The sequence below is a fragment of the Cajanus cajan genome, chromosome 4 (genome assembly GCF_000230855.2).
Source record: "Cajanus cajan strain Asha chromosome 4, NIPB_CcT2T_4, whole genome shotgun sequence".
Classification (NCBI taxonomy): domain Eukaryota; kingdom Viridiplantae; phylum Streptophyta; class Magnoliopsida; order Fabales; family Fabaceae; genus Cajanus; species Cajanus cajan.
The window spans coordinates 75,171,717-75,195,251 of NC_138520.1; the positions used below are offsets into that span (position 1 = coordinate 75,171,717).

At 33.1% G+C, this 23,535-nt stretch overlaps 3 protein-coding genes across 4 annotated transcripts; 1 reads left to right on the top strand and 2 right to left on the bottom strand.

The window, feature by feature from the left end:
- Nucleotides 1–48: 48 nt before the first annotated feature.
- On the top strand, nt 49–4,300 carry LOC109802863 (EID1-like F-box protein 2). Its single transcript, XM_020364270.3, has 4 exons — nt 49–187; nt 272–327; nt 1,345–2,118; nt 4,023–4,300. Exon 3 carries the CDS (start codon nt 1,354–1,356, stop codon nt 2,098–2,100), a length of 747 nt encoding a protein of 248 aa, XP_020219859.2. The 5' UTR covers nt 49–187; nt 272–327; nt 1,345–1,353; the 3' UTR covers nt 2,101–2,118; nt 4,023–4,300.
- Nucleotides 4,301–4,890: 590 nt separating this feature from the next.
- On the bottom strand, nt 4,891–11,539 carry CLPB3 (casein lytic proteinase B3). The gene is made up of 10 exons (XM_020363129.3): nt 11,110–11,539; nt 10,140–10,358; nt 9,735–9,972; nt 9,259–9,454; nt 8,574–8,628; nt 8,242–8,392; nt 7,694–8,002; nt 6,825–7,090; nt 5,654–6,580; nt 4,891–5,418 (listed from the first exon to the last, which is right to left on the bottom strand). The coding sequence occupies exons 1-10, from the start codon at nt 11,338–11,340 to the stop codon at nt 5,089–5,091; spliced, it is 2,922 nt and encodes a 973-aa protein (XP_020218718.2). The 5' UTR covers nt 11,341–11,539; the 3' UTR covers nt 4,891–5,088.
- Nucleotides 11,540–16,771: 5,232 nt separating this feature from the next.
- MUB2 (membrane-anchored ubiquitin-fold protein 2) lies at nt 16,772–20,111 on the bottom strand. 2 transcript variants are annotated; one of them, XM_020364514.3, is made up of 4 exons: nt 19,763–20,111; nt 19,015–19,304; nt 17,373–17,531; nt 16,772–17,160 (listed from the first exon to the last, which is right to left on the bottom strand). In XM_020364514.3, exons 2-4 carry the CDS (start codon nt 19,145–19,147, stop codon nt 17,105–17,107), a joined length of 348 nt encoding a protein of 115 aa, XP_020220103.1. In that variant the 5' UTR covers nt 19,148–19,304; nt 19,763–20,111; the 3' UTR covers nt 16,772–17,104. The 2 variants fall into 2 exon arrangements, with proteins under 2 accessions (XP_020220103.1, XP_020220102.1); XM_020364513.3 differs by having other exon boundaries at nt 17,373–17,537; nt 19,763–20,106.
- Nucleotides 20,112–23,535: the final 3,424 nt, after the last annotated feature.

Sequence of the window (23,535 nt, forward strand, 5' to 3'; positions counted from 1 at the left end):
TTGATATTTGTATTGCACCTATGGTATGATTCAATGATTGTTGTGAAATGTACAACAAGACTGTCATAAATCATTTGATATGCGTTGCAATCGCAATTTGCACCCATCTCTCTCTTTGTTGCTGCCACTGCTACTTTCAGTGTCTTCCATTCTATGCATCACTTTACCAAATTGCCCCTGCTCAGAGGTCAAATTACTTAACCATTTTTTAATCTTTTCTTATTTTCGCTGTTTTTCCTTATCTCTCTCTGTCTTTCCAATTTGCTTGCAGAGGTGGGTTTTTCTAGGGTTTGGAGGCTATGTCGAAAGCGGCTTAAATAAGATCAGGTGGCGGAAATATTTCTCTCTCTCTCTCTCTCTCTTTCTCTCCATATATATAATTTTTTTTAATTACAGCTAGTCCATTCTCAAATTCGAACTTGGGTTTTTGTTGATTTTATTTTTTGGGGAAATTTCTCGTTTGTGTGTGAATTCTACTTTGGGGATGGGTTTCGGTTTGTGTATGACGAGGAACTGTAGATAACATACTGTGCTTTATTAATGTGCGTGCTCCGGAATTTGAAATTTTTGGTTGACATGGATTGATGAATGTAGCGAGTTAGTTTGTTATGTTATCGGCGATTGTGTTGTTATTAGGAAACGGATCCTGACCTCCATCCATTCATCCATTTATCGATCTTTGTTCAATTTTCAGCATTTTTACTCAAGGACTGTGTTTTATAAACTCTCCCTTTTAACCTTAACCTTATGTTACATGCTTGTCTCTTCACCAATAAGATTCACCCCTTGGTCCAAGCCTCTTGATTCACTGAGTGTCTCTTTACCTTGGTGATCCCTTTAGTCATCTTGTTCCTGTAGTGAGTAAAATAGAAACATGTCATTTTGTAATTATAATAAAAACACATCAACTGGAAATGGGGGAAAAAAAAAAAAACCCTACTTTGCAGCCTTCATTTTCTGTTTGGAGTTGAAGAAGGCATTTTATGAATTGTAAGACTAGAAGTAATCAAAGTAACACAGTACACTGGAAATTCACCCCGTGCCAATGCATTAGAAGGAGAAGAGGATTTCTATTATTCTTTTATTGAGCTAACTTTGGAGTACTACAGAAAGCAACGTGTTTAGGTTAATTCTTTCTTGTAAGTTATTTGCTTCAAATGTATAGTTATAAAATTTTTATTTGATTGTTCAGTATTGGCTTCATTTGTTGGCTTGATTTCTCCTCATTGCAATGAAGTATTTAATTAAGTAATTTGATATTTTGGCTTTGTCAACTTTATGAATGCCCTAAAATTTTCCAATAGAGTTGTCATAAACTGATGATTTTTCTTTCAATTTTTCTAGGTGAAGAAAATGATTCTCACAAAACAGTACCGGTGCATACACTCAGCTAGCTGTCAATGCACCAAAGGTCATTTAAGTGAAGATGTGATATTCTTAGTATTTCATAATTTGAATTGGAATCCCAAGCTAATTGCTACTTTATCATGTGTGTGCAAATGGTTTGATGATCTTGCCAAGCGAGTTCTATGGAAAGAGTTTTGTCGAACAAGAGCACCGAAGATGTTGCGTGATCTGCAATCTAACGGGAGCCACATCGTTGATGGGAACTGGAGAGCCCTGGGGAAGCTGCTTATATACTGTTCGGGATGCACCAAAGGTGGCTTATTCAATAGCATTCAGATCCCTGGTCACTTTGTTTATCAGACTCGATTTTCTAGAACATCAGGAAAGAGTTTTCTTTTGCCACAATGCAGAACTGATGTTTTGTATGTGTCTGATCCTTGTGAGCATCTTGACCAAGGTGAAGAAGGAGATGTAGGATTCTTCCGTGGAATTTTTAAGTCATTTGCAACTTCAAAGGTCAGGAAGATGCTTATTAATAAAGGTGCCAAGCTTCATCCAACAGAAGTCTGCCCATATTGTAAGGCAAAGTTGTGGAGCATGCTGCAAGCCAAAATGATCCCTCAAAGTGCTAGTTTCATATTGGGTTCTTATGATGATTGTATTGAGTATTATGTGTGCCTCAACGGCCATATGCTTGGGATATGTACCCTGTTACCACTGTCTGATTCAGAAGAGGCATCTGAGTTGGAATAATACCCAAATGATTTCCAGGTATTTTCGTGTATCTGGAAAACCATAACTTACTCTCTTGTCTATGTTAGCTTTTTACATTTCTATATAAAATGTGAATAAGGTTGGAAATGTGTATTTTTGTGATTGTAACAAATGGTTTTCATTGAGAACTGGACCCATCTAGAAGGACATTAGGTGGAATTTAATTTGACGTTTTAGTTGTAGTTAGTCTTTATTCTTTAGAATTAAAAAAAATAATAATAATCTACTGTTTCATAGAATGAGATTCTTTGTGAAGTATATACTTTGATTATGTTAATATTCAAAAAAGATTTTAAATTACAAATTTAACATTATATATATAATTGCAGCAGAAGGAAAGAAGTTAGTGAAAATTGAACATGAAAATAATTCTATTTCAAGAGTCAAGACCTGTAGTAGGTTGTGTGTTTTCAGATTAAATCACTTTTGAACTATCAAATTGCTATAGGTCCTTGTTGATAAATGTAATATTAATGATATTTGTGGAAAGTTAATTGGCCCCGGGTGGGAGGTGATGGGGGCATTACCAAAACCAAATAATTATTATTTAATACATAATTCTTTTAATAATAATCTGTCTTCTCTTCTAAAGTTGTATTATTTGCACTCCTGCTTAAAATTTTCTGCTTCTGCCCCTGCTACTTGCCCCCACTTTAGGCTTGATTTAGGTTAGGAAGAAACAATAAATTGTTGATTCTTTTCTATTCGATGCAATCCTATGTGAATTGAAGCATGCGAGTACCAGCCATCAAAACATAGTCAAACACAATAGCTCAACAAGTCATCATTAAGTAAACTTGATCTAACTTAAAATGCAACTTTGGATGCTATAGTAATGTGCTTTTTCTTTTAGATTTGTGAGCATATAAAATCCTCTTTTGGTAGTTCCAGTGCATTATCAATAAGCCACGTTATTTTGATGATTGAATCTGAAACATTTTAATGCATGTAGAATCACATCGGAGAGAATCCCCTGCCAAAATTCTCAAACAGGGTCCACAATATTTTCTAAATTTTTTATTTTATTTTATTTTATCGAGTAGATCCGATACATATATATATATATATATATATATATATATATATATATATTTTTTTTTTTTTTTTTTTTGTAGTAATGTAATAATTCAAAAGTGGTTTTTACTATGAAAAGAGTCTAGAGATCACTTAAAATAGACTAGCTTGACTTTTTTTTGAAGATATTTGCATGGAAGCGTATCCTTCAATACATGTAACCCTAACAGATTGGCATTTGACAGTATTACTCGAGTAAAATCTGTGTTATAAATTCAAATAGAGTGGCTGTGGCTATTAATTCCTTTCTTCTAGGCTAGCAACATGCTTTCAAGGACAAATGCTAATGTTTTTATGATTTCCTATTTATTAAGATTGGGCTAGTGATTTGTGACGGTGACCGTGGATAGTTTAAGATATGTTATGTTTGAAACTTTAGCCGTGATCTTTTTTGGTTTAAAAACTTTAGCTGAAATGAAATTGTACCAGTAGAACTTCGAAATCTGAAAGAAAAATGATAGCCTCCTACAAGAGTCTCACTGAAATTAGATCAACTATTATTAAACTGATTTAGCTATATTTCGTTTGAAGTTAATCACTTGCTGAAACAACGGAATTCTTACCTGACCACATTCATTGGCTGGTTACACGAGGATATACTTGGTTAAATATGTTTGTCAAATGATTAATCAACTAATCTCCTTTCACCTCAGTAAGTGATTAATGAAATGTATGCAGTTTGGTGTTTGAATTAATTAGACCGTCCGTTAGTCTTGCAAGATAAAATATTATATGCACAGAACCCGTGCCTCACGGGAATGATAAAGTGTATATTAGAAGTGTTCAGAAGTTCCAACAATATGACATATCCTGTTATCCTTGTACAGGTTGGAAGTAATTCTTGGCATGTTGGTTTAACACTATGCTAGTAAACTCCTGGGTCAATTCAGCTAATCAGCACCTGAAATATGCCATTAATTTACCTTGAGCTTGATGCTGCAGTCTCTCCCAAGGCAGCAATTCCAAGGAAGGACAGATATTAACCAATTTTCGTATGAATCATTATACAGAATGTTGTTACTATGATCTACGTGATATCCCATGTATATTGATACGTGGTGTGTGTGCAATAATTCATACTTGATCAATATAACCATTTACATCACTCCACTCTCCAATCCCTTCCCCCGGGCGATGAAGAATACAAAATAAATTTGGATTTAATTGAAAAGATGTATTCTTTAGGTTTTATTTTGTATTTAAATGAGAAACTGTATTCTCTAGATCATTCGGTCCTGGAAGGTTTGAATTTGTGTTGGGATTCTAGTTAAAATCAGAACTTCAGTAGAACTTATTTAAGTTCATTAAAGTATTTCATGACTTGTTACTCTAAACTTTATTGAATTATTGGAAAAAAAAATATCAATAATTCGTTGGTAAACCTGAAATTCTCATGCACTAAACATTTTTAATTAAGTTCTTAACAATACACCCTTATTTCTTCCATCTTTCCAGCAGGAATGTCTTAGAATGAGATAATTTATGCTTCTACGTTCTTTAATTTGTCATTTGAATACCCGTTTTGTATTTTTTCTGAACTGTTTAAACTTCAATGCTTCTCATAGCCAAGCTTTAATTCTTAATGAAGCTGGAAATATTCCAGCTCAATATTATTGAAAAAAGTTCAGCTAGGTCATTTACATCACTAGTAACAGTATATGATGGGTTGGCCTGGCTAATTCTGCAGGAAGCGACTTGTTCAACTAAGGTAAAAATTTATTATATTTGCAATGATTTCGACTGACAACCGTGAGACACTTTGACATGGTATTCGTATTGATAATAGAAAATATGTATTAGATGCAAGCTACCCCGGGATCACTGTTCAATTGGTACAAGGAAATTGTATACTAAAATTTGTGTAAATGAAAATTAAGAAGCAGTAGAAGGAATTCATGGAGCCTGTGGGAAGGGTTCCAAGGAGTCTTGAGTGGTAGGTTCAGAATCAGCTGCTAGCTTCTTAAAAACAAGCTTTTGCTGGGGAAGTTGACCGTTGGTAAATGCCGTGAGTTCTGTGTCTATTAAAATTGCGTCCTCTTCCTTAATTTCTCCTCTGAGAATACCCTTGGCAAGTTCATTTTCCACATTCTGCTGAATCACTCGCTTGACTGGCCTAGCACCATAGTTGGGGTCATACCCCAAATTCCCAAGAAGTTGGATAGCAGCATCCGTCACCTGAATTTTCATCTTGCGATCTGCAATTCTCTTCTGCACACGCTCCAACTGAAATATACCACAAAAGGATGAGTGTTATTAGGGATGTGAAAATACCACGTAACAGCAGCATGCAAATCATGCAATGGGCTTAATGAAGTTGACAGTTCATACTAATAGCTTCACATGTCAAAACAAGAGACATAAGATTCAGACATATAGTTTGTAAATACCTTTACAAACGTTGGCAATCAATATGGACATATGAATCAAGCAATTTTTGGACATGGGGCTGGAAAATTACCTGTAACCTGACAATGCTACTTATTTGGTCACGGTCTAGGGGCTGGAAAACAATATATTCATCAACTCTATTCATAAACTCAGGGCGAAAGATGGATCTTGCAGCATCCATTACGCGCTGTTTTATGGTTTCATAAGCCAACTCTTTTGGCACGGTTTCATCTTCTGTGTTCAGAATGTACTGTGATCCAACATTTGAGGTCATAATGATAACAGTGTTGGTAAAACTCACAGTGCGACCCTGTGAGTCGGTTACTCTTCCGTCATCCAAAATTTGAAGGAAAACATTGAAGACATCTGCGTGTGCCTTCTCAATCTCGTCAAACAAAATAACAGCATATGGTCTGCGGCGAACTGTCTCAGTAAGTTGCCCTCCCTCTTCGTACCCAACATATCCAGGTGGAGCCCCAATCAATCTTGAAACAGCATGTTTTTCCATATACTCGCTCATATCAATTCGTACAAGAGCTTCTTCTGTGTTGAACAAGTAGGCCGCAAGTGCCTTAGCCAGCTCTGTCTTTCCTACACCTGTTGGTCCCATAAACATAAAGCTAGCAATTGGACGATGAGGATCTGAAAGACCTGCTCTTGAACGTTGGATAGCCTCAGCAACTGCCTTAACAGCAGGGTCTTGACCTACAACACGCTTATGAAGCACTTCCTCTAAATACAACAACTTCTCCCTCTCTGATTGCTGAAGTTTTGAAACAGGGATACCAGTCCACTTGCTTACAATTTCAGCAATATCATTTCCTGTAACTTCCTCTCTCAGCATAGACTTACCAGAGTTCATATATTCATCTAACTCCTTCTCTGCACTTTCAAGTTGCCGTTGCAAGGAGTTTAGACTGCCATACTTCAATTCAGCAGCGCGATTAAGATCATACTCCCGCTCAGCCTGTTGGATCTCCAGATTCACCCTGTCTATCTGATGCATAAATAAAGAAATCATTAGTATCGGCTGTTGAACATATAATACAATATAATCATCTTTTACATAATTAAATTTCTAGCTTCACTTATAATTAGGAACTCAACCCCATATACTTGCATTACTTCCATGTGCTGAAAATACTGCACAATGCTATATTCATCCTACCACTGTTTTAAACAATTGCTTAATTAAAATAAGAAAGACAGCCTTCAACAAGAAAGGTTGCATAATAACACACCTCTTCTTTGATTGATTGAATGCGAGTCATTACAGACTTTTCATGCTCCCACTGTTCAGTCAGCTCAACCTGTTTCTCTTTCAAGAGAGAAAGCTCTGCCTCAAGACGATTAAGCCTATCTTTAGAAGCCTTATCTGTATCATTCATGAGAGAAAGTCTCTCCATCTCCAGTTTCAGCACTGACCGATTTATCTCATCAAGTGCTGTAGGTTTAGAAGTGATTTCCATTTTCAATTTGGCAGCGGCCTCATCAACTAGATCAATAGCTGCAATTTAGAAGAAGCTAGCAATTAGTGCTTTATGGGCATTGTCAATTCTGATGCCAGTCAAGAAGAAATTTTGACAACTTAAGTGAAACAAAAAGAGATCAGTCACTCAAGAGGACAGAACTATATTTTGATCATTCAAAACCAGATCCTTCAGAAACCAAGTATTATGGTCTATGTTCCCAACAGCAGCCAAGTACTACAGATTTGATGTTCACAAAATGGTTTCAAATTTTTATATGATTTATCCCTTAATGGCAGGCGGCAAACTATTCTTTAAGCATTGGCAGTTCAAGGCTTTCAAGAACAACTTTATAGGGGCTCTTATTCAAACCGACATCTATAAGTTAATTGTTTTCCATTAACCTTCCCCTTAATTCATATTTTCTCAGAAGCATGCTTAAAAATTCAGAAAATGTTCTAATCCAGAAACTTATCAATCCTTGTGCAAAATATTCACCAAGAGTTTCGGTCAGAAAATGTTCTAATCCAGAATTCAAATCTCTTTCATATGAAATTTGTGTCATAATAGTAACTTATATAACTAAATAAAGGTCAATGCTCCAGAAACATTGCCTGAGAGTTTAAAACAAGTGTTATTACCTTTGTCTGGCAAAAATCTCCCACTGATATATCTATCTGACAGAATTGCAGCTTCCACAAGTGCACTGTCAGAAATTCGGACACCATGATGTAGTTCATATCTTTCCCGCAGCCCCCTTAGTATTGAAATTGTATCTTCAACTGTAGGTTGGTCAACATAAACTTGCTGGAAACGACGCTCTAGTGCTGGGTCCTTCTCGATATACTTCCGATACTCATCCAGTGTTGTTGCACCAATACATCGCAGCTCGCCCCGACCAAGCATAGGCTTTAAGAGATTTCCAGCATCCATAGCACCATTTGTGGCTCCTAACATAAGATAGATTATAATTGCAATCAAATCCAACATACAACATGTAAATTTAGATCTCCATATGGAATGAGCCACAATCAAGAGTCATATTTTAGGAAAATAATATGAATTAAAATATATCATCTAAGATCAGAATCCTCTCTGATTCAAAGAGTTTTGGTATCTTAAGCAAGTTGCATCACGAAGTATTATGACCCTTTGAGTGCTGAAAATGGTATAGTTTGAAGCTTATTACCTGCCCCAACCACTGTATGAATCTCATCAATGAAAAGGATAGTCTGACCATCAGATTCTGTTACTTCTTTTAGTACGGCTTTCAGCCTATCCTCAAATTCCCCCCGATACTTTGCTCCAGCAATCAGAGCACCCATATCAAGAGATATAAGCTGAAGAGAGATCAGTGCTAAACGATCAATTTTACAATTCCAAAACAATATACAAACTTCCAAGACAAGAAGAATTATATTTTACTTAGGAAAATGACAGTAAAACTAGGCTGTCAGAGGATGTAATAGAATAGAAACTTGAAAACCAGTTCGGTTCATTTATCTCTATAAAAGCACATACCCTACGGTTCATCAAAGCTTGAGGAACATCTCCTTGCACTATTCTCTGAGCAAGTCTGTTTCACAGGAAGAATTAGCTCAATACGCAGAACAAGGAAAGGAATACTAACAAAAGCATCAAATAAGATGGAGCAACAATGAAATTAGTTAACCTGATGGTTTTCCAATAAAGTTATCAGAAAAACCTGAAACTTTGTTGCTCCAATAAGATGGAGTAACAAAGGAAAGGAATACTAAGCACATATTTCAAAGATATTAATGGTCACACTAAGCACTAAGCATATAATTGATCATGTTGTTTCTTCCATTATAAATTATATAACTAAAGGGAAAACATAATTATTTTAAATTAACCACTTTGGCGAACCTCTGAACAGCACTCCCTATTTAAAGAAACTTATCTTTAAAAGATTAATTTTACACATCTCTTTTCAAACATGTCATTTTTTTTCAAAAAAGAAGTACATCATCATATGTTAAGTTTAAATTTAAATATTTTTTTAACATGTGTAACAGTCAGCATTGCTAGTAGTTAGACATTGAAATTAAGGCCTGCTAATATTGGTAACAATATCAACTAGTTAAGCTTAATTCTAAATTCTTAAAGATTTAACAGCAATAATGTGCGACAGCTGGAAATGCATCCAATCATAGTAAACAGCAAGGATGAAGACCTAAGTGCTTACCCTTCAGAAATTGCAGTCTTTCCAACACCAGGCTCACCAATTAGCACAGGATTGTTCTTCGTCCTCCTAGAAAGAATTTGGATGCACCTGCGTATTTCATCATCTCTTCCTATGACTGGGTCAAGTTTTCCAGCTTTTGCCATTGCGGTCAAGTCTTTTCCATACTTTTCCAAGGCTTCATACTTCCCTTCAGGATCTATATAGAAACTTAAAATGAGTCTTGAGCAATACAATGTTGACAATCATTCACAGCATACTCTAATAAACTCATGGAAAAAAATGGACAATTGGAATCCACTGGTCCCCAATACTCCCCGATCATACTAAAGTCTTCAATACAATAAAATTAAAATCTCTAACCAGCCCTCCTCCAAATAAAATGAGGTATGATGAAGATAACAAGAAGACAACACACAGTTAGATATCGTATCATATATTAAGAGTTATAAAAGACAACAAATGGAAAATGTAATTACCTTGATCAATAACTGACTGATTTCCCCTAATGGACTCTATTGCAGATTTTAAAGCCGGCTCAGATATTTGAAAATCTCTGAAGAATTGCTTCCCGAATCGTTGATCTTGTGTAAAAGCAAGAACCAAGTGCTCAACTGAAACAAATGAATCCCCATACTTTTTCTTGTGGTCCCTAGCTCTCTGAACCAATGCCTCCAAATCTCGTCCCAACATTGAACCAGGTGATTCCCCTAGAACCTAACATAATTGAAAGTATGCTAAACTTGGGAAGACAGAATAAAGAACCAAAGAACAAGTATCTTATCCATCCACTAATGACTCGCACTTAAACTCAATCAGACAACAAAATATAAAAGGTCAAAAGCTCATATATCAATTCAAACTTGTTTGAATCTATGAATCACCTTCGGTTGCCGCTGAATGTACTTATCAGTAGCTTCTAGAAGGCGAGTGTTATCCACCCCAACCTTGGAAAAGATCCTGCGAGCAAGCCCATTCTTCTGCTCCAACAAAGCCTTCATCAGGTGCTCTGTCTCCACAATCTGATGCTTGTTCTCTTTGGCCACCTCCGGAGACGAAACTATCGCCTGCCATGCCATCTCTGTGAACTCTTGCTGCGTAATCTGCCATTGCATCAAAACCCCAACATCAACCACCAAACCCGACAAGCTCCAACAATCATGATACAACCCAAATTCACAAACATTCAAAATTGTAAATAAGCTGAGAAAACTACCACATATGGTTAAATTGGTTGAATTCGGTTAGTTAGTTGGTGACTGCATGCTTCTCCACCACTACACAAGCTCAATTTCAAACCACTTTTCTCCATTCAACTAATGTTATTTTCTTCTCTCTCGAGTCACTATCCTCTCTACCATGTTTTACAACAGAGGAAATCTGCTAACTTGAAAAGCTTAAACTTGTATAAACTTTTCCAAAAAATTCTTTTAAAAAAAAAAATTAGAACATAAAATAAATTATTTTTTTATAGAAGCTCTCATCTACCTTCTTTAAAAGCTGATCTCTGGAAAACCTGATTTCCATAAATTGATTTTAACTAGAAAAAAAAAATCTTGATTCGTTTTACTTTATTACATTTTTTAAAAGCGGGGAGAAATTTATCCACAATGGACATAGTTAAGGAGTTATATGACTCACCTAAAGTAAACCAGAGGTAAGACAATCCAAAAAAAAACGATTAGTACAATTAATTGTGTACTTGAAGAAAACCGGTACAAATTTTTAATTGCACCAATTATCTTGCATGGCTTGCTTAACCTCATTTTATACTTGGGATAACACAGAGAACGCTCTTAGTTAAACTAGTTTCTACTAAAATTAGAAGCGAATGCTTTATTTATGATATGTTACCCTTCCACTGGAAGCTTCACAGCGAACGATGAAAGGCGAGGAATTTCTTCGAATTGTCTGAAACCCATTTGCAAAATGGTGTCTTTTGTTGAAGGGAAGCGATTGAAGGGGCTTGAGGGAAACGGGTTTTGGTGGGGAAGTGAAAGAGAGTCGGTGAGAAAAGCGAGGAACGTTGGTGGTGCAGGAGAAGGGAACAGCATGCGAGAGGGAAAACGACGTCGTGGAGGCCATGGGAGAGGAAGAGCGAGTGAGAAGGAATGAGAGTGGAAAATTATAGAAGGGAAGAGAAGAGAGAGAAGTAGAAGTTTGCGTTGCGTGGGTATTGGGTAAAGAAAAGAAAGGAAAAAAGAAAAAGGGTTTAATGGAATGAACAGAGCGAAGGGAAATGGAATAGAGTGAGCGTAGAGCATTCTGGGAACTTCCTGAAACCTCAGCACACGTGGTCGTGTTTCGATATCAATATATGTTCATGTTCATGTGCTAAGAAAATCACTTCCACAATAAAATTCACTTGCTTCACATACACTTATGTATGCTACTTAATGTTTTAACAATATTTAATTACTTAGTTACTCCCCCGCCCCTTTTTTAACGGTCCAAATTTCAAACTTTTTTTCTTATTTACATGAGAATTTTAAATGTAAATATGAAACTAAAAAAAAATGTATGTTAGAGAATAAATTAATAGCGCTTACATAAAATGCATGACATAATGAATATTTTAAAATCCATCCATTGGAATTAAAACATATACTATATTTAAAAGAATTATAAAAAAAAATTGTGAAATAGGGTCTACTTAAAGCATAAAAGAGTGACCAAATAAGTCTAAAAGAGCTATTGAACTGCTGAGAAAGGTTTGCATAACTAGAAATTTCGCCAGCGTATTTAATACATTTGTATAAAAAGCTCTATTATTTGTGAAGAAATAAATTATTTTTTTTAAGTTAACTTAAAAAGTTTAAACAGAGCTCCTTTGTTAGCATTCTACTTGGAATTTTACTGATTATTATTTGCATGTCACTTACTAACTATTTTATTTTGTTAAAACTCTTGTTCTTTAAAAATTCGCATTAGTTGTTTTCTTATTTTAATTTATTTTCACTTCTCTTGTTTGTTAATTATAAATTTTTAAAAATATAATAAATGTTATATATATATATATTATATAACCACATCAAATGTATATTATTATTGAATTTTTTTACAATATTTTTAATGTAATTTAATATTATTAAATTTTGTTTAAATAAAACTTTATTTTCTTAAAATATTATTCAACAATATATAATGACTAAATATTTTATTATTTATAATTAAAATTAAATTTCCTTAGTTGATATTATATATTATAGATATTATCTGCAAACTATTATTAAAATATAATTTATTAATTAAGTAATTTTTTGTTAGCATTGTATGGCTTATATGCTCACACTTATTTGTATGGGAGCAGAGAAAGACTAGGTTTGAGGAACTGATAAAGGCGAGTGTTGTGACCTTTTCATGGCGATACTATTGATGTGTCTTGTATAGGTGTGTTTGATCGACATTAGGACGTAAAATTATTTTGGGATGACTATATATATATATATATTAGTTTGACTGTTCTATTTATATACTAATGTTATATATATATATATGTATGATATATATCTTTCATTAATCATGTACGTTATAATAACTTAACTTTAGTTGCTAGTAATAGTGATTTCGTAGTGTTGTAACTATGATAGGTCATTATATAAAATATCTTGGACTTCGTGTGAATATGTGTATGTATTGCTTCGTGAGTGTGTGTAAGTTCACATTTTGCTTCGTTTTTTAGAAAAAATGTAATTTAATTTGAATTTTGAATTATTTAAAAAATATAAAAACTAAAAAGTAAAGTAGATGAAATTATAAGAATTAAAAAATAATATTTTAACCTTAAAAAATAACTATAAACACCAAAAATATAAACCAGATGAATTTATAGGACTCGTTGTTTATTTCATTCTTCCGAGTTTTTTTCAACATATTTAAGATTTTAAAAAAGTATAACTACAACAACTTTAGAAATTATTTAGTGTGAGACCCCCGCAGCCACTCCCTCCCTTCTCCTTTCCTTGTTGTCCCTCTCACTCTCTTTTCTCATTCTCCCTTCTCTTTTCACTCAAAAATATTTGATACCAATTTCTTCTCCTCAGGCCAAGACTGTGAGTAAGGTGGTCCTTTTCTCGTGGAGTTAGTTGATAGCTGGGCGTTTATCTTTTCTTCGTTCGTCTTTCGCCTTCTCCTTTGCTTTCCCGGAAGCTCGGAATTTCTTCACCGAGGTAAGGGAAGCTAGTTATTTTACAGTGTTTGGCTGTAACTGAGTGCTTAAACTCATTTGTTGTTTGATGATTGCTGGCTTTTGAGCTGAGGTTGCTGAAAAATGGGAATTTTGGGGGTTTCGGAAATTTGGAAGAAATTTCGGGATTTTGATGATTTGTGATTGCATGTATGAAAAGCTGGTATTTTTGAGCTCTTTGATGAAAATAGGAACGTTTGGATGGATTACATGTGTATTTTCTGTTCAGTTTCGCAGGTTTTGGTGACATTTTTCGCGCCGGGCGTGAGTTGAAATGGGAAATCCCAGGGTGAATCGCGCTGGGCGCGGAGAGAACCACGCGGGGCGCAATAGACCCCTGTAGGTCTCTGGTTGAGAATTGAGCCGGGCGCGCTTTTAATGCGCCGGGCGTGTATTTGATTTTCAGAATTGGACTTTATAGTCTTCATGAAAGTTGTAGCCTTGGATGTTAGCTTTCCAATGGCGCTGGAATCACCCAAAAAGGAGTTTTAGAACTCCAGATATGGCTGTTTTAGTGAAGAGGGGTCAAGCTGCCAGCTTTGCTTATAGCTGTTGCGGTTTTCAGAAATTTTGACAAGGTAAATGAAGGAATTAGGACTTGGTGTCTTCATGAGAGTTGTAGGAAATCTTCTTATCTTTCATATGAGATAAGGATGAGTATGGTAGGAGTGGTATAACTCCTGATGCGCGGTTTTCGGTGAAGGCTGCCATTTCACTTTTAATGATTTGGTTAAGTCGAAAGTTGTTTTAGGTGCTTAAGTGTATTGGTGTTGTTTGGGTGAGTAATTTGACAAGATAGATGAGTTGTAAACAAGATGGTTGGGTCGTATGATGCGTTGAACATATTGTACGTTGTGAAGTTGTTGATCATGCTATTTTAAGCTGTTAATGATGAATGTTATTGAGCGGAATGATGATATTGATGTGCTGCGTTGAGCGCGGCCCTTGTCGCGCTGGGCGTGAGAATCCTTGGGAGTCTCTGCCTCGAGGGTGCTGGGCGCAATTTGTTGCGCTGGGCGCAATTTGTTGCGCTGGGCACGAGACCAAGGGAGGTCTCTGCCTTGCCTGCGCTGGGCGCGGGTTGGGGCACGCCGGGCGTGTGAGACTCCTTGGAGTCTCTACCTGGCCTGCGCTGGGCGCAATTGGGTATTGCGTCAGGCGCGAGAGAGCTTTGGACTCTCTGGCTAAGTCTCGCCGGGCGCAGGCACGCTTGCGCCAGGCGCGCTGGCCTTGGAGCTCTCTGGTTGTGCCACGCCGGGCACGACCATGAGTGCGCCGGGCGCGTATGAGGATGTGAAGTTATATGCTGAATTTGATGATAATATTGTTTTATGCTGAACTAAGCAGAAATTGATGAATATGATGTGATGACTAGTTAAAATTGTTGTTTGATGATGTTGAGCTGTGTTAGGTGTATATTGCTGTAAGATGCTTAGATGGGCTGTAAGACGATAGGTTGTGCTATTAAACTGAGTTGTGTTGTGTGATGCTAATGCTGAACTTTATTGTTTGACTCAAGCTGAATCATATGCTGATAGTTGTTGAATTATGCTGTAATTGCTGAGCTGAGATGTAATTGATAAATATGTTGTGCTGACTAGATGTAAATGCTGAAAAATGATGTTAAGCTGTAATAGATGTATATCGCTGTGCTGAGCTGGGCTGTTATTGATGATTTTAAATGTTGATTTATAATATGGTTGTGCTCTAGAATGATGAGCTGAGTTGTGAGTAGTAAGCTGTGTTGAATACTACTTAGCTGTGTTGTATGCTGATTTTGCTGTGCTGTGCTGTGAGCTGTTTTTCTGTGCTGTTTATTGTTGAGCTGTATGTAGCTGTATGTGATGTTAGCCACTATTGTGGTGCTATTATAGCCGCTAGGTCTGTGCTGTCAGCCACTATTGTGGTGTTGTTATAGCCGCTATGTCGGTGCTGTTAGCCACTATTGTGGTGCTGTTATAGCCGCTGAGCGGTGCTGATATTGCTTAATTTGTTGTGGTGTAGTATAAGCTGTACGGGTGTGCTAATAGCTGTAGATGCTTTTATTTACATATTTATGTATGTATGTTGATTTTTAATTACACTAGCTTACCCTTTGTTGTTTCCATGATGTTTGAACTGCAATGATCATACTATGTATGGGAGCAGAGCAGGGATAGGTGGATGTCTAGTGGTGAGTCTTCAGCGGACCGGTGGAGCTGATCTCTTTTGTGATTATTTTTGTTGTTGAGCTACTTGGGATAGTAGCTTTTGATTGTAATTTTTGTACACTTTAACTCTGTTCAGATTGGATCATGTATATGTATATTATAGACTCTATATGTATACAGTTGTTCTTTTCTGTGCGATGTTTCTAGTGTGTTGTGCCGTGTGTAGTGACCAGCCGGGTCGTTACATTTAGGAAACTCTAAACCCTAAATCCTAAATCCTCTGCCTTTATAGAAGGAAAATTATGGTAACTTTTTTTTTTTAGGGGAAAAAATTATGGTAACTTAATACATTTAAATCGTTGGATTTGTAATAATAGATCAGATTGTGACACGTGTACACTTAAGTTAAAATATATTGTACACGTGTCACAATCTGATTTATTTTTATAAATCTAACAATTTAAATGCATTAAATTACCGTAACTTTCATATCTCAAAGTTAGAGAATCTGAATCCGATTTTTCCCCCTAATGTTTCCCAGTTTTTGAAAAGCAAGGCTATAATTATAAAAATAAAAATAAAAACTTTTTGGATAATAAGTTAAAAATAATAATTTAGAAAACTAATAAAAAAAACTTCTACAAATTATTATTTTTAAGTTAAGTTTAATTTAAGAAAAATTTTTTTTTTTTTTATTTTTAAAAGTGTTTCTAAAATAGTTTATCAAAGAGGTCTTCATTGATCAACCCTCCTTGTAAATGGAAATACTTTGCGGTCTAAAACGAATGAGATATTACTCCAAGAATAGGAACATAAGGTTACATTAACATGCACCAAGTAGTGAGCAATTGTATGCTGTAAAATTAAGGTCTTCCAAGTTTTCCAGAAAATGTATGTGACTTTTGGCATGAAATTTGAATTGCAAGACCCTGCAATATTTTTCTAAATTTAACAATAATGGAAGTCTAAGGAGATTCAATTCAAGAATCAAATCTCCATTTTGAAAGAGATGCGGTTAAACCACTATTGCCACAACTGCTATAAAAGAGTAGCAAAGGTGCCATATAAATAACAAGCAAATCAAAACACACTCAAATATTCAACACATACGTGTTTGGAAAAGCATGTTGTCTCAGACATAAGCAAGAGAAGAGTTGTTCAATATATTTCAAGGGAAAGATGACAAACTAGTAGAGTTCATTTAAATCAATAATTATACCAAGTGGTTCATGAGGCAACACCTAGTAGATGAGAACATCTATGTAATTTTGCAAGAAACTTTGTGCAGGAATCAGAGAACTACTAGCTTCACCATCTTCACCAAGTCAAATACTCCCTTTTAAAAAAAAAAAAAAAAAAACAAAGTACATAGTCCAGTACTCTGCCTGTAGTATGAATGAGGCATGCAACCAAATAATTTGCGTATGTCGAAATCTTGGATGCCGCAGGTTACGTAAAAATGAAGTGTCCCTAACCACCTAAGAAAGATGACATCTGCTATTCATTCTGGATGCTATAAAATAACACACATACATTTGTTCTGCGTTGCTTTGCTTGCAGCTTTCTTCTCTGTATCAGGCAAAAAGACTACACTGTCAATAAGTATTAGATAAAGCACCAAAACTGAATGAAAACGAAATCAAACAGAATAGCAGCATTTTTACATTCACATGCTAGTAGTTTCCAATGAAAACAATTCAAACCGTATCCCAGCCAAATTTATATATATATATATAAACTATTAATACTAGCTTTTGGCATGTCTAAAATAAATACTAGACCTTTCTCTGTAACAGGATGTTGCACAACCACATGCATCGTTGTAACAGTACCGGGGGCATCACCTAGTGGGCTCTGGCATTCCCCAACTGTTCTGTTATTCTCCAATATTTTTCCCCCACTAATTAACTTCATGTCTTTTATAGTCCTTGGGCCATTCTCTGTCTCTTCAAAACAGAAACACAAACTTACAGATCTCATATATAGCAAAAGCATGGCAAAAATTTAGTGTGAAGCTCACAACATATTAAACCAATATGACAAAAATCAGAATTCATGACATACTACTTAAATATTAATTTCAGTCTTCCTACCTTTGCTAAATACAACTCAATTTTCCCATATTAATCTAGAAAATGTCATTTTCACTATATCATGCCAGAAAATTGTAGTGAATCATGGAAACTGGTATGCTTGGATCACAGTAATTCTGTATAAGTATATAAAGAACATGTTTGCAGTTTACACACATCAGATGATATCCACAATGAGCAATGACATGGACACTAAGCTACAAACATCCTCTGTAAAAATTACTAAGCAATAAAGAAAACCTAAACCTTAGAAAGCTTCAGCTTAAAGAAATAGTGAAACAATATGACACATAAATATGTCCCTGTAAGTACACTTAACACTTAAAAGGCGTCCTGAACAAGTAAAGCATTACTGTATGGGATAAGGAGAAGAAATTGAAGTTTAAGAAAGAAAATTACTGAACTAGAGATCTATACCAAGAGTTTCCTACATTTTTAGTTTAAGGCTGTTATCCAGGTCTTACTTATCACCTTGGATACTTTCACAATTTACGAACTCCTAAAGGTGCCTTCTATGAAGAAAATGTCATTTTATTAATGTAAAGTCTCCTCAATTTCAGAAGGAAATCTACCTTAACTGAAAGGAATTGAGCAAACTTTTACACTGACGCATTCAACATACATATGCACAACTATATGCAGGAAACCGTGACAAATATTAAAAGTAAGAGCATTACATTAAATGGAAAATATTTTTATTCATGACATTATACAGTTTGTTTTCTGATCTCATCTCAAGCGTGAAATATTTTGATAGTTTTTTGACATTTTGTCAATGGGTGATGACCACATCCCCAGAACTTGGGGAGATCCACACCACAAAAGCAAGTTGTTATAGTTGGAGACCCCAATAACTTATGAACCCCACATTAGAATTCCATGCTTCTAATGTTGAACTCAAATCATGTCCTATACTTTGCAATTGGATCCTAAAATTGAGTAATAATCATTTACTAAAAGGAATTTATTAGTTTTTCATCCTCAGTATGTATTTTCTAAAATAAATGAGTTAATCCAGTCCAAAGAGCCTTAACTCAGGTGGCACCACGTTCCTTCAGAAACTACTTGATCCTGTAATTGAATCTTTGGTCACTTTGCTTCTAATTTAGCCCACCTATCTCTGCCCATACCAGGTCTTACAGCTCCTTTATAACCAAAAGAATAAAATCCACATAGCATCAGCCTCTTTTAATTTATAGCATAGAGTTTCTCATGACAAACAGAAAGAATATACTACATCGTTTTAGTTCTCGCATGGATAATTTAGCTATCAAACCAGAAGAGCAAAAAGAGAAGTATAAAGGAAAAAGACAAGGGTTACACAAGTAACCTTTGGGCCACTGAGCAAGAATACTTTCTTTCAATGTTGCAATACTTGTAGCAGCAGGAAAATTTTTGGGGCCAATATCAGAACCATCAGTCAACCGAAACTTGATCTCAAACTGGCCTTGATTCCCAGCCATGCTCAGAGATCCAACGAACTCGTGTAGTTAAATCAAACCCAACAGCTTCAATAGTAACTCGATAATATGAGAAATAAGTTTTCCAGTGAATCAGTTCACTTCAATTGAATCTCATTAATGAAAAACAGGATTTCATTCAAAGTCCATCACTCGAGTTCTGCAAAAATTAGACACAAAGGAAAAGCTTGAGTTAGAGTCCTCTATGGCACACATCCACACCATAACAACAGAACATGCAGAATCTGGCATGGAAAACTACATAAATCAAGAAAGCTTGGAGAGGTTTGAAAAGTTCTTATAAAAACTCGTGTAATAAGAACATGAATGAAGAAATTGAGAATAGCTTAGCTGGATACATCTTCTCAAAAAATATAAACAAATATATAAATAAAGGGAATGAAAATCATGAAATGATTGAAATCCAGCAGTAAGTGCTTAGAAGGAAACATCATAACACAATCAACGCACTGTCACCAGCCAAAAACGGAATCTCAGACGGCTAATCAAAAAGAGATCCAATCTTCAAATGGGTAAACATCAAACAAGAAAAAAATCTCAAATTTTCAACTGGGTCACCTACAAAACAAGCAAGGGTTAAAAAAAAAGTGGAAAAACCTGAAATTTTGTTCTTGTGGGGTTTCTGAGATGGGCATGTATGTATGTTACTGATCTGAGTGATAATTGTTGCGGTCGCAAAATTTGGTTTTCACTTTTGAGAAAAGCGAAATGGAAGAAGAAGAAGAAGAAGAAGAAGAAGAAGCGAAAGTGGATAGTTTGTTTATTGTTGTATTTTGCAATAATGAATTGATTAATGTTGAAATGAGAGAAAAGGATGAAATAGGGTAAGAAAGGAACGAGGCTGCTTCGGAAATTTCAAAGTCATACAAATCTTTGGTCAATGACTCCTTCTTTTGTTGCCTTTTCCCTCTTCATAATCTCCCAACCCTCTGGAAATGAAGAAATTGTCACCATCTACCATAACACATACCACATCTCATGTCATCTACATAACATTTTTTTTTTTGCAGCAAAAAATAAAAGTGAGGTGGGCATCTTAGTCCATAAAAAAAAATATTTTTAAAAATATAATTTATTTTATTTAACAATAGATTAATGGACTGACCCATTTTAATAAATTGATAGATTAAAAATAATGAATTCACAAATTAATTTATCTAATTTTTTAAAAAAATTAAATTAAAATATTTTAATATATATTATCAATTTGATTTATATTTTATTATTATATATAAAATTGATTAAAAGTGATATATATTTTTTTTATGAAAATGAATAAAATAATATATATATTTTTATTAAAAAAATATTATATATGAAAATATATTAATAAAAAAATTATAATTAAAAGAAAATAATTATTTAAAAATGAAAATTAATTATAAAATAAAAATATTAATATAACATAAATTTACTATAAATTTATCTTTTAGAAACATAATAACAAAAAGTAAGTTGATAAATTAATCCACCAAAATTAATGGGTTGAATAAATTGACAGATTTATTTACCTCACTAAAATTAAGCGAACTAATATTAACTTATCAAATCCAATTTATTATCATTCTTAATAATGTACACCCAAATTCTAACTTAATTAGTACAAAAATGTATGAGTTATCTTAAATTTAAGTATTCAATTTCATTTGAATGATATATATATATATATATATATATATATATATATATATAGTACTATTTTGAATTACCTTGCGTCAATAGTTAAATTAGTCTTTTTAAATTAAATTTTATAATTAAGGTATTTTCAAGAGACTTTTTAAGAAGAAAAAAGTGACATAAGATAGTATAAATTTATTATATTTTTTATAAACAGTATTGCTACTAAGAATTTTTATATTAATTATTGAACGTGTAAATTAATTAATATAAAATCGTTTTAATTTAATTACAGATTTCAAATGTAAATCAAATAAATAACTCAAACAGCATTATTTTTAAAAAAAAATTATGATTTTTAGCTGAGCAAAATTATATCCTAATCGATTTTTATATTTTAAACACGTGATACTTTTATTAAATAGTCAAAGTAAATAAATAAATTAGTTAATTAATTTAATAAATAATCTTCATTTATTTTTTAAATTTAAATATAAAATGAATGAGTTTTGATTTTGATTTATGTAAATTTTTTTATTTTTCATCCTTCTAAAATAAATAAATATATATATATATTTATTTATTTATATTGATTTTGCTCTTTGTAAATAAATAACTTTTGATTTTAATTTCTGTAAAATACTTTTTTATTAATTTTTATTTTTTTAAAATCTAAAATTATTAGTTTTAATTCCCTAATAATAATTTTATGATAAATAAATAATATTTATTTTAAAGATCTTTAAAAATATTTAAAGTTGATAAATACTGACATAACATCACTAGTAGTTATGAATTAACCTTTTAATAAATAAAAAATAATTAAAAATAATCACATAAAAAATAAAGACTAAATACAATAATTATAATTTTAGAAGGATAAAAAATAAAGAAAAATTTATAATAACCAAAATCAAAAATCTTGTTAATTTTGTAGGAACTAAAAACATATTTAATTTAAATTATATCATTAACCTATCCGATGCGCAAAAGAAAAAAAAAATCAATACTTGAAACTTAATTATTCTCAAAAGTTATCGGTACAAATAATTCTTAATTAAAACTTCAACTTAACATAAAGTGACAGTTGAAGGATACTAATTTATTCTTATATGAACTGTCTTAGTAATAAAGAGTTATAATTTTTATTAAAAATAATAATAATTAAGCTAATCTGTAAGGCGGCTTTCTATATATTCTTGTTATAAATATGCTATTTTATATGTGTAACCTAACACTTTATATATATATATATATATATATATATATATATATATATAGTATTTTATATGTGTCACCTAACACTTATATATACTTAGGCCATTTTTAATGAAAAAAAGAGGCTAATGATAAGATATTTTGAAAGAATATGAAAAACTAGGGAATTATCCTAATTGATATTCACATTTTTTTTTTTTGACAATTTTGTTCCTAAAATTACCTTTTAAATTACTCTTTTTTAACAACTATCTTTATAACTATAACAACTCAAAATTTGTTCATACTATTGATCGTTCACTTTTATTTTAATTTTAAAAAAATACAAGAAAGTTTGGAGTATTTTTAGTTCAAAATTAATGTATAAAATAATTTTATAATTATTCTTCAATTTGAATTAATAAAATAAAGTATTAAATAAATTTTAAATTTTTTAAAAAATTTACAGACTTAACCTATGCATTAAAAATCTTAAATTCAATTATTGGATCGTTAAAATTTGATGTTAAAATTTGATATGAAACATGAGTTATTGAACAAAATAAATATACTTAGACTTATTTTTAGAGTAAATAGATTCCTTCATTTTAATGAGTTTTATTTTTGAATTAACCGAGTTAACATGAATATAAACTAATAATATTGAAAAGTTTGTTAAAAAATTAGTATTTTTCTTTATCTAAACATGATGAACCTCTACAACATGTAATACGAGAATTACTTAACCTTGAACAACTCTTTCTCTGAATACTTACAACACGTCTCCTTAACTTTCTACTTTTCTTTTTTCAAACAAGTTTCTGTAAATATTTATAGTAATGTACACGTCTGTGCCAGTTTTTGTAAAAGTGTATCAAGTTTAGTTGCAAATGTAATTCTCAGATAAAATATTTACATAAATGAATTGCCAAATGATTGTCGTGTTGTTGCGTATGAGTGGAAGATAAAAAGCAACAACAAATGAATACGACTAAAAATTACAGCTATTGTATTGTGTTATTAATTAACAGATTATTATATACTACAGAAGAAAAAAAAAGTATCTATCTATAGAAAATGTAACCGATTATTTTGCATATATTTTGGTAGAGAAGCACGTTATAATGTTTTGAATGATTCTATATCGTACACTGTCTTCACATTTTTACAATAATAATGTTGACAGACTGTAATTCTGTATAAAGGTATGTGAATGTGTACAAAATATTAGTCATTACAAGGAAGAAACAGCAACAGGAGCAGTTACTATTTCTATTACGATGCAGTGTTCAAACTCCAAACTTTAAGTTATGACAAAACCATCAATGGAATAGTCCTTAGTCCTTATCCGATAGCTGACAATGAAAATTCTGAAGAACCATAAGTGGGTCCTCAAGGAAAATGGTTACAAATGTAATAGCATCAAATAGATTCCTCAATATCGTACCAGAAATTATCCAATTGTACATAAATTTAATATAAAAAATATTTAATCAAAATGGAGATTTTAAAAAAATATATATATGAATGATATCACTAATATGGTGTGGATAAAT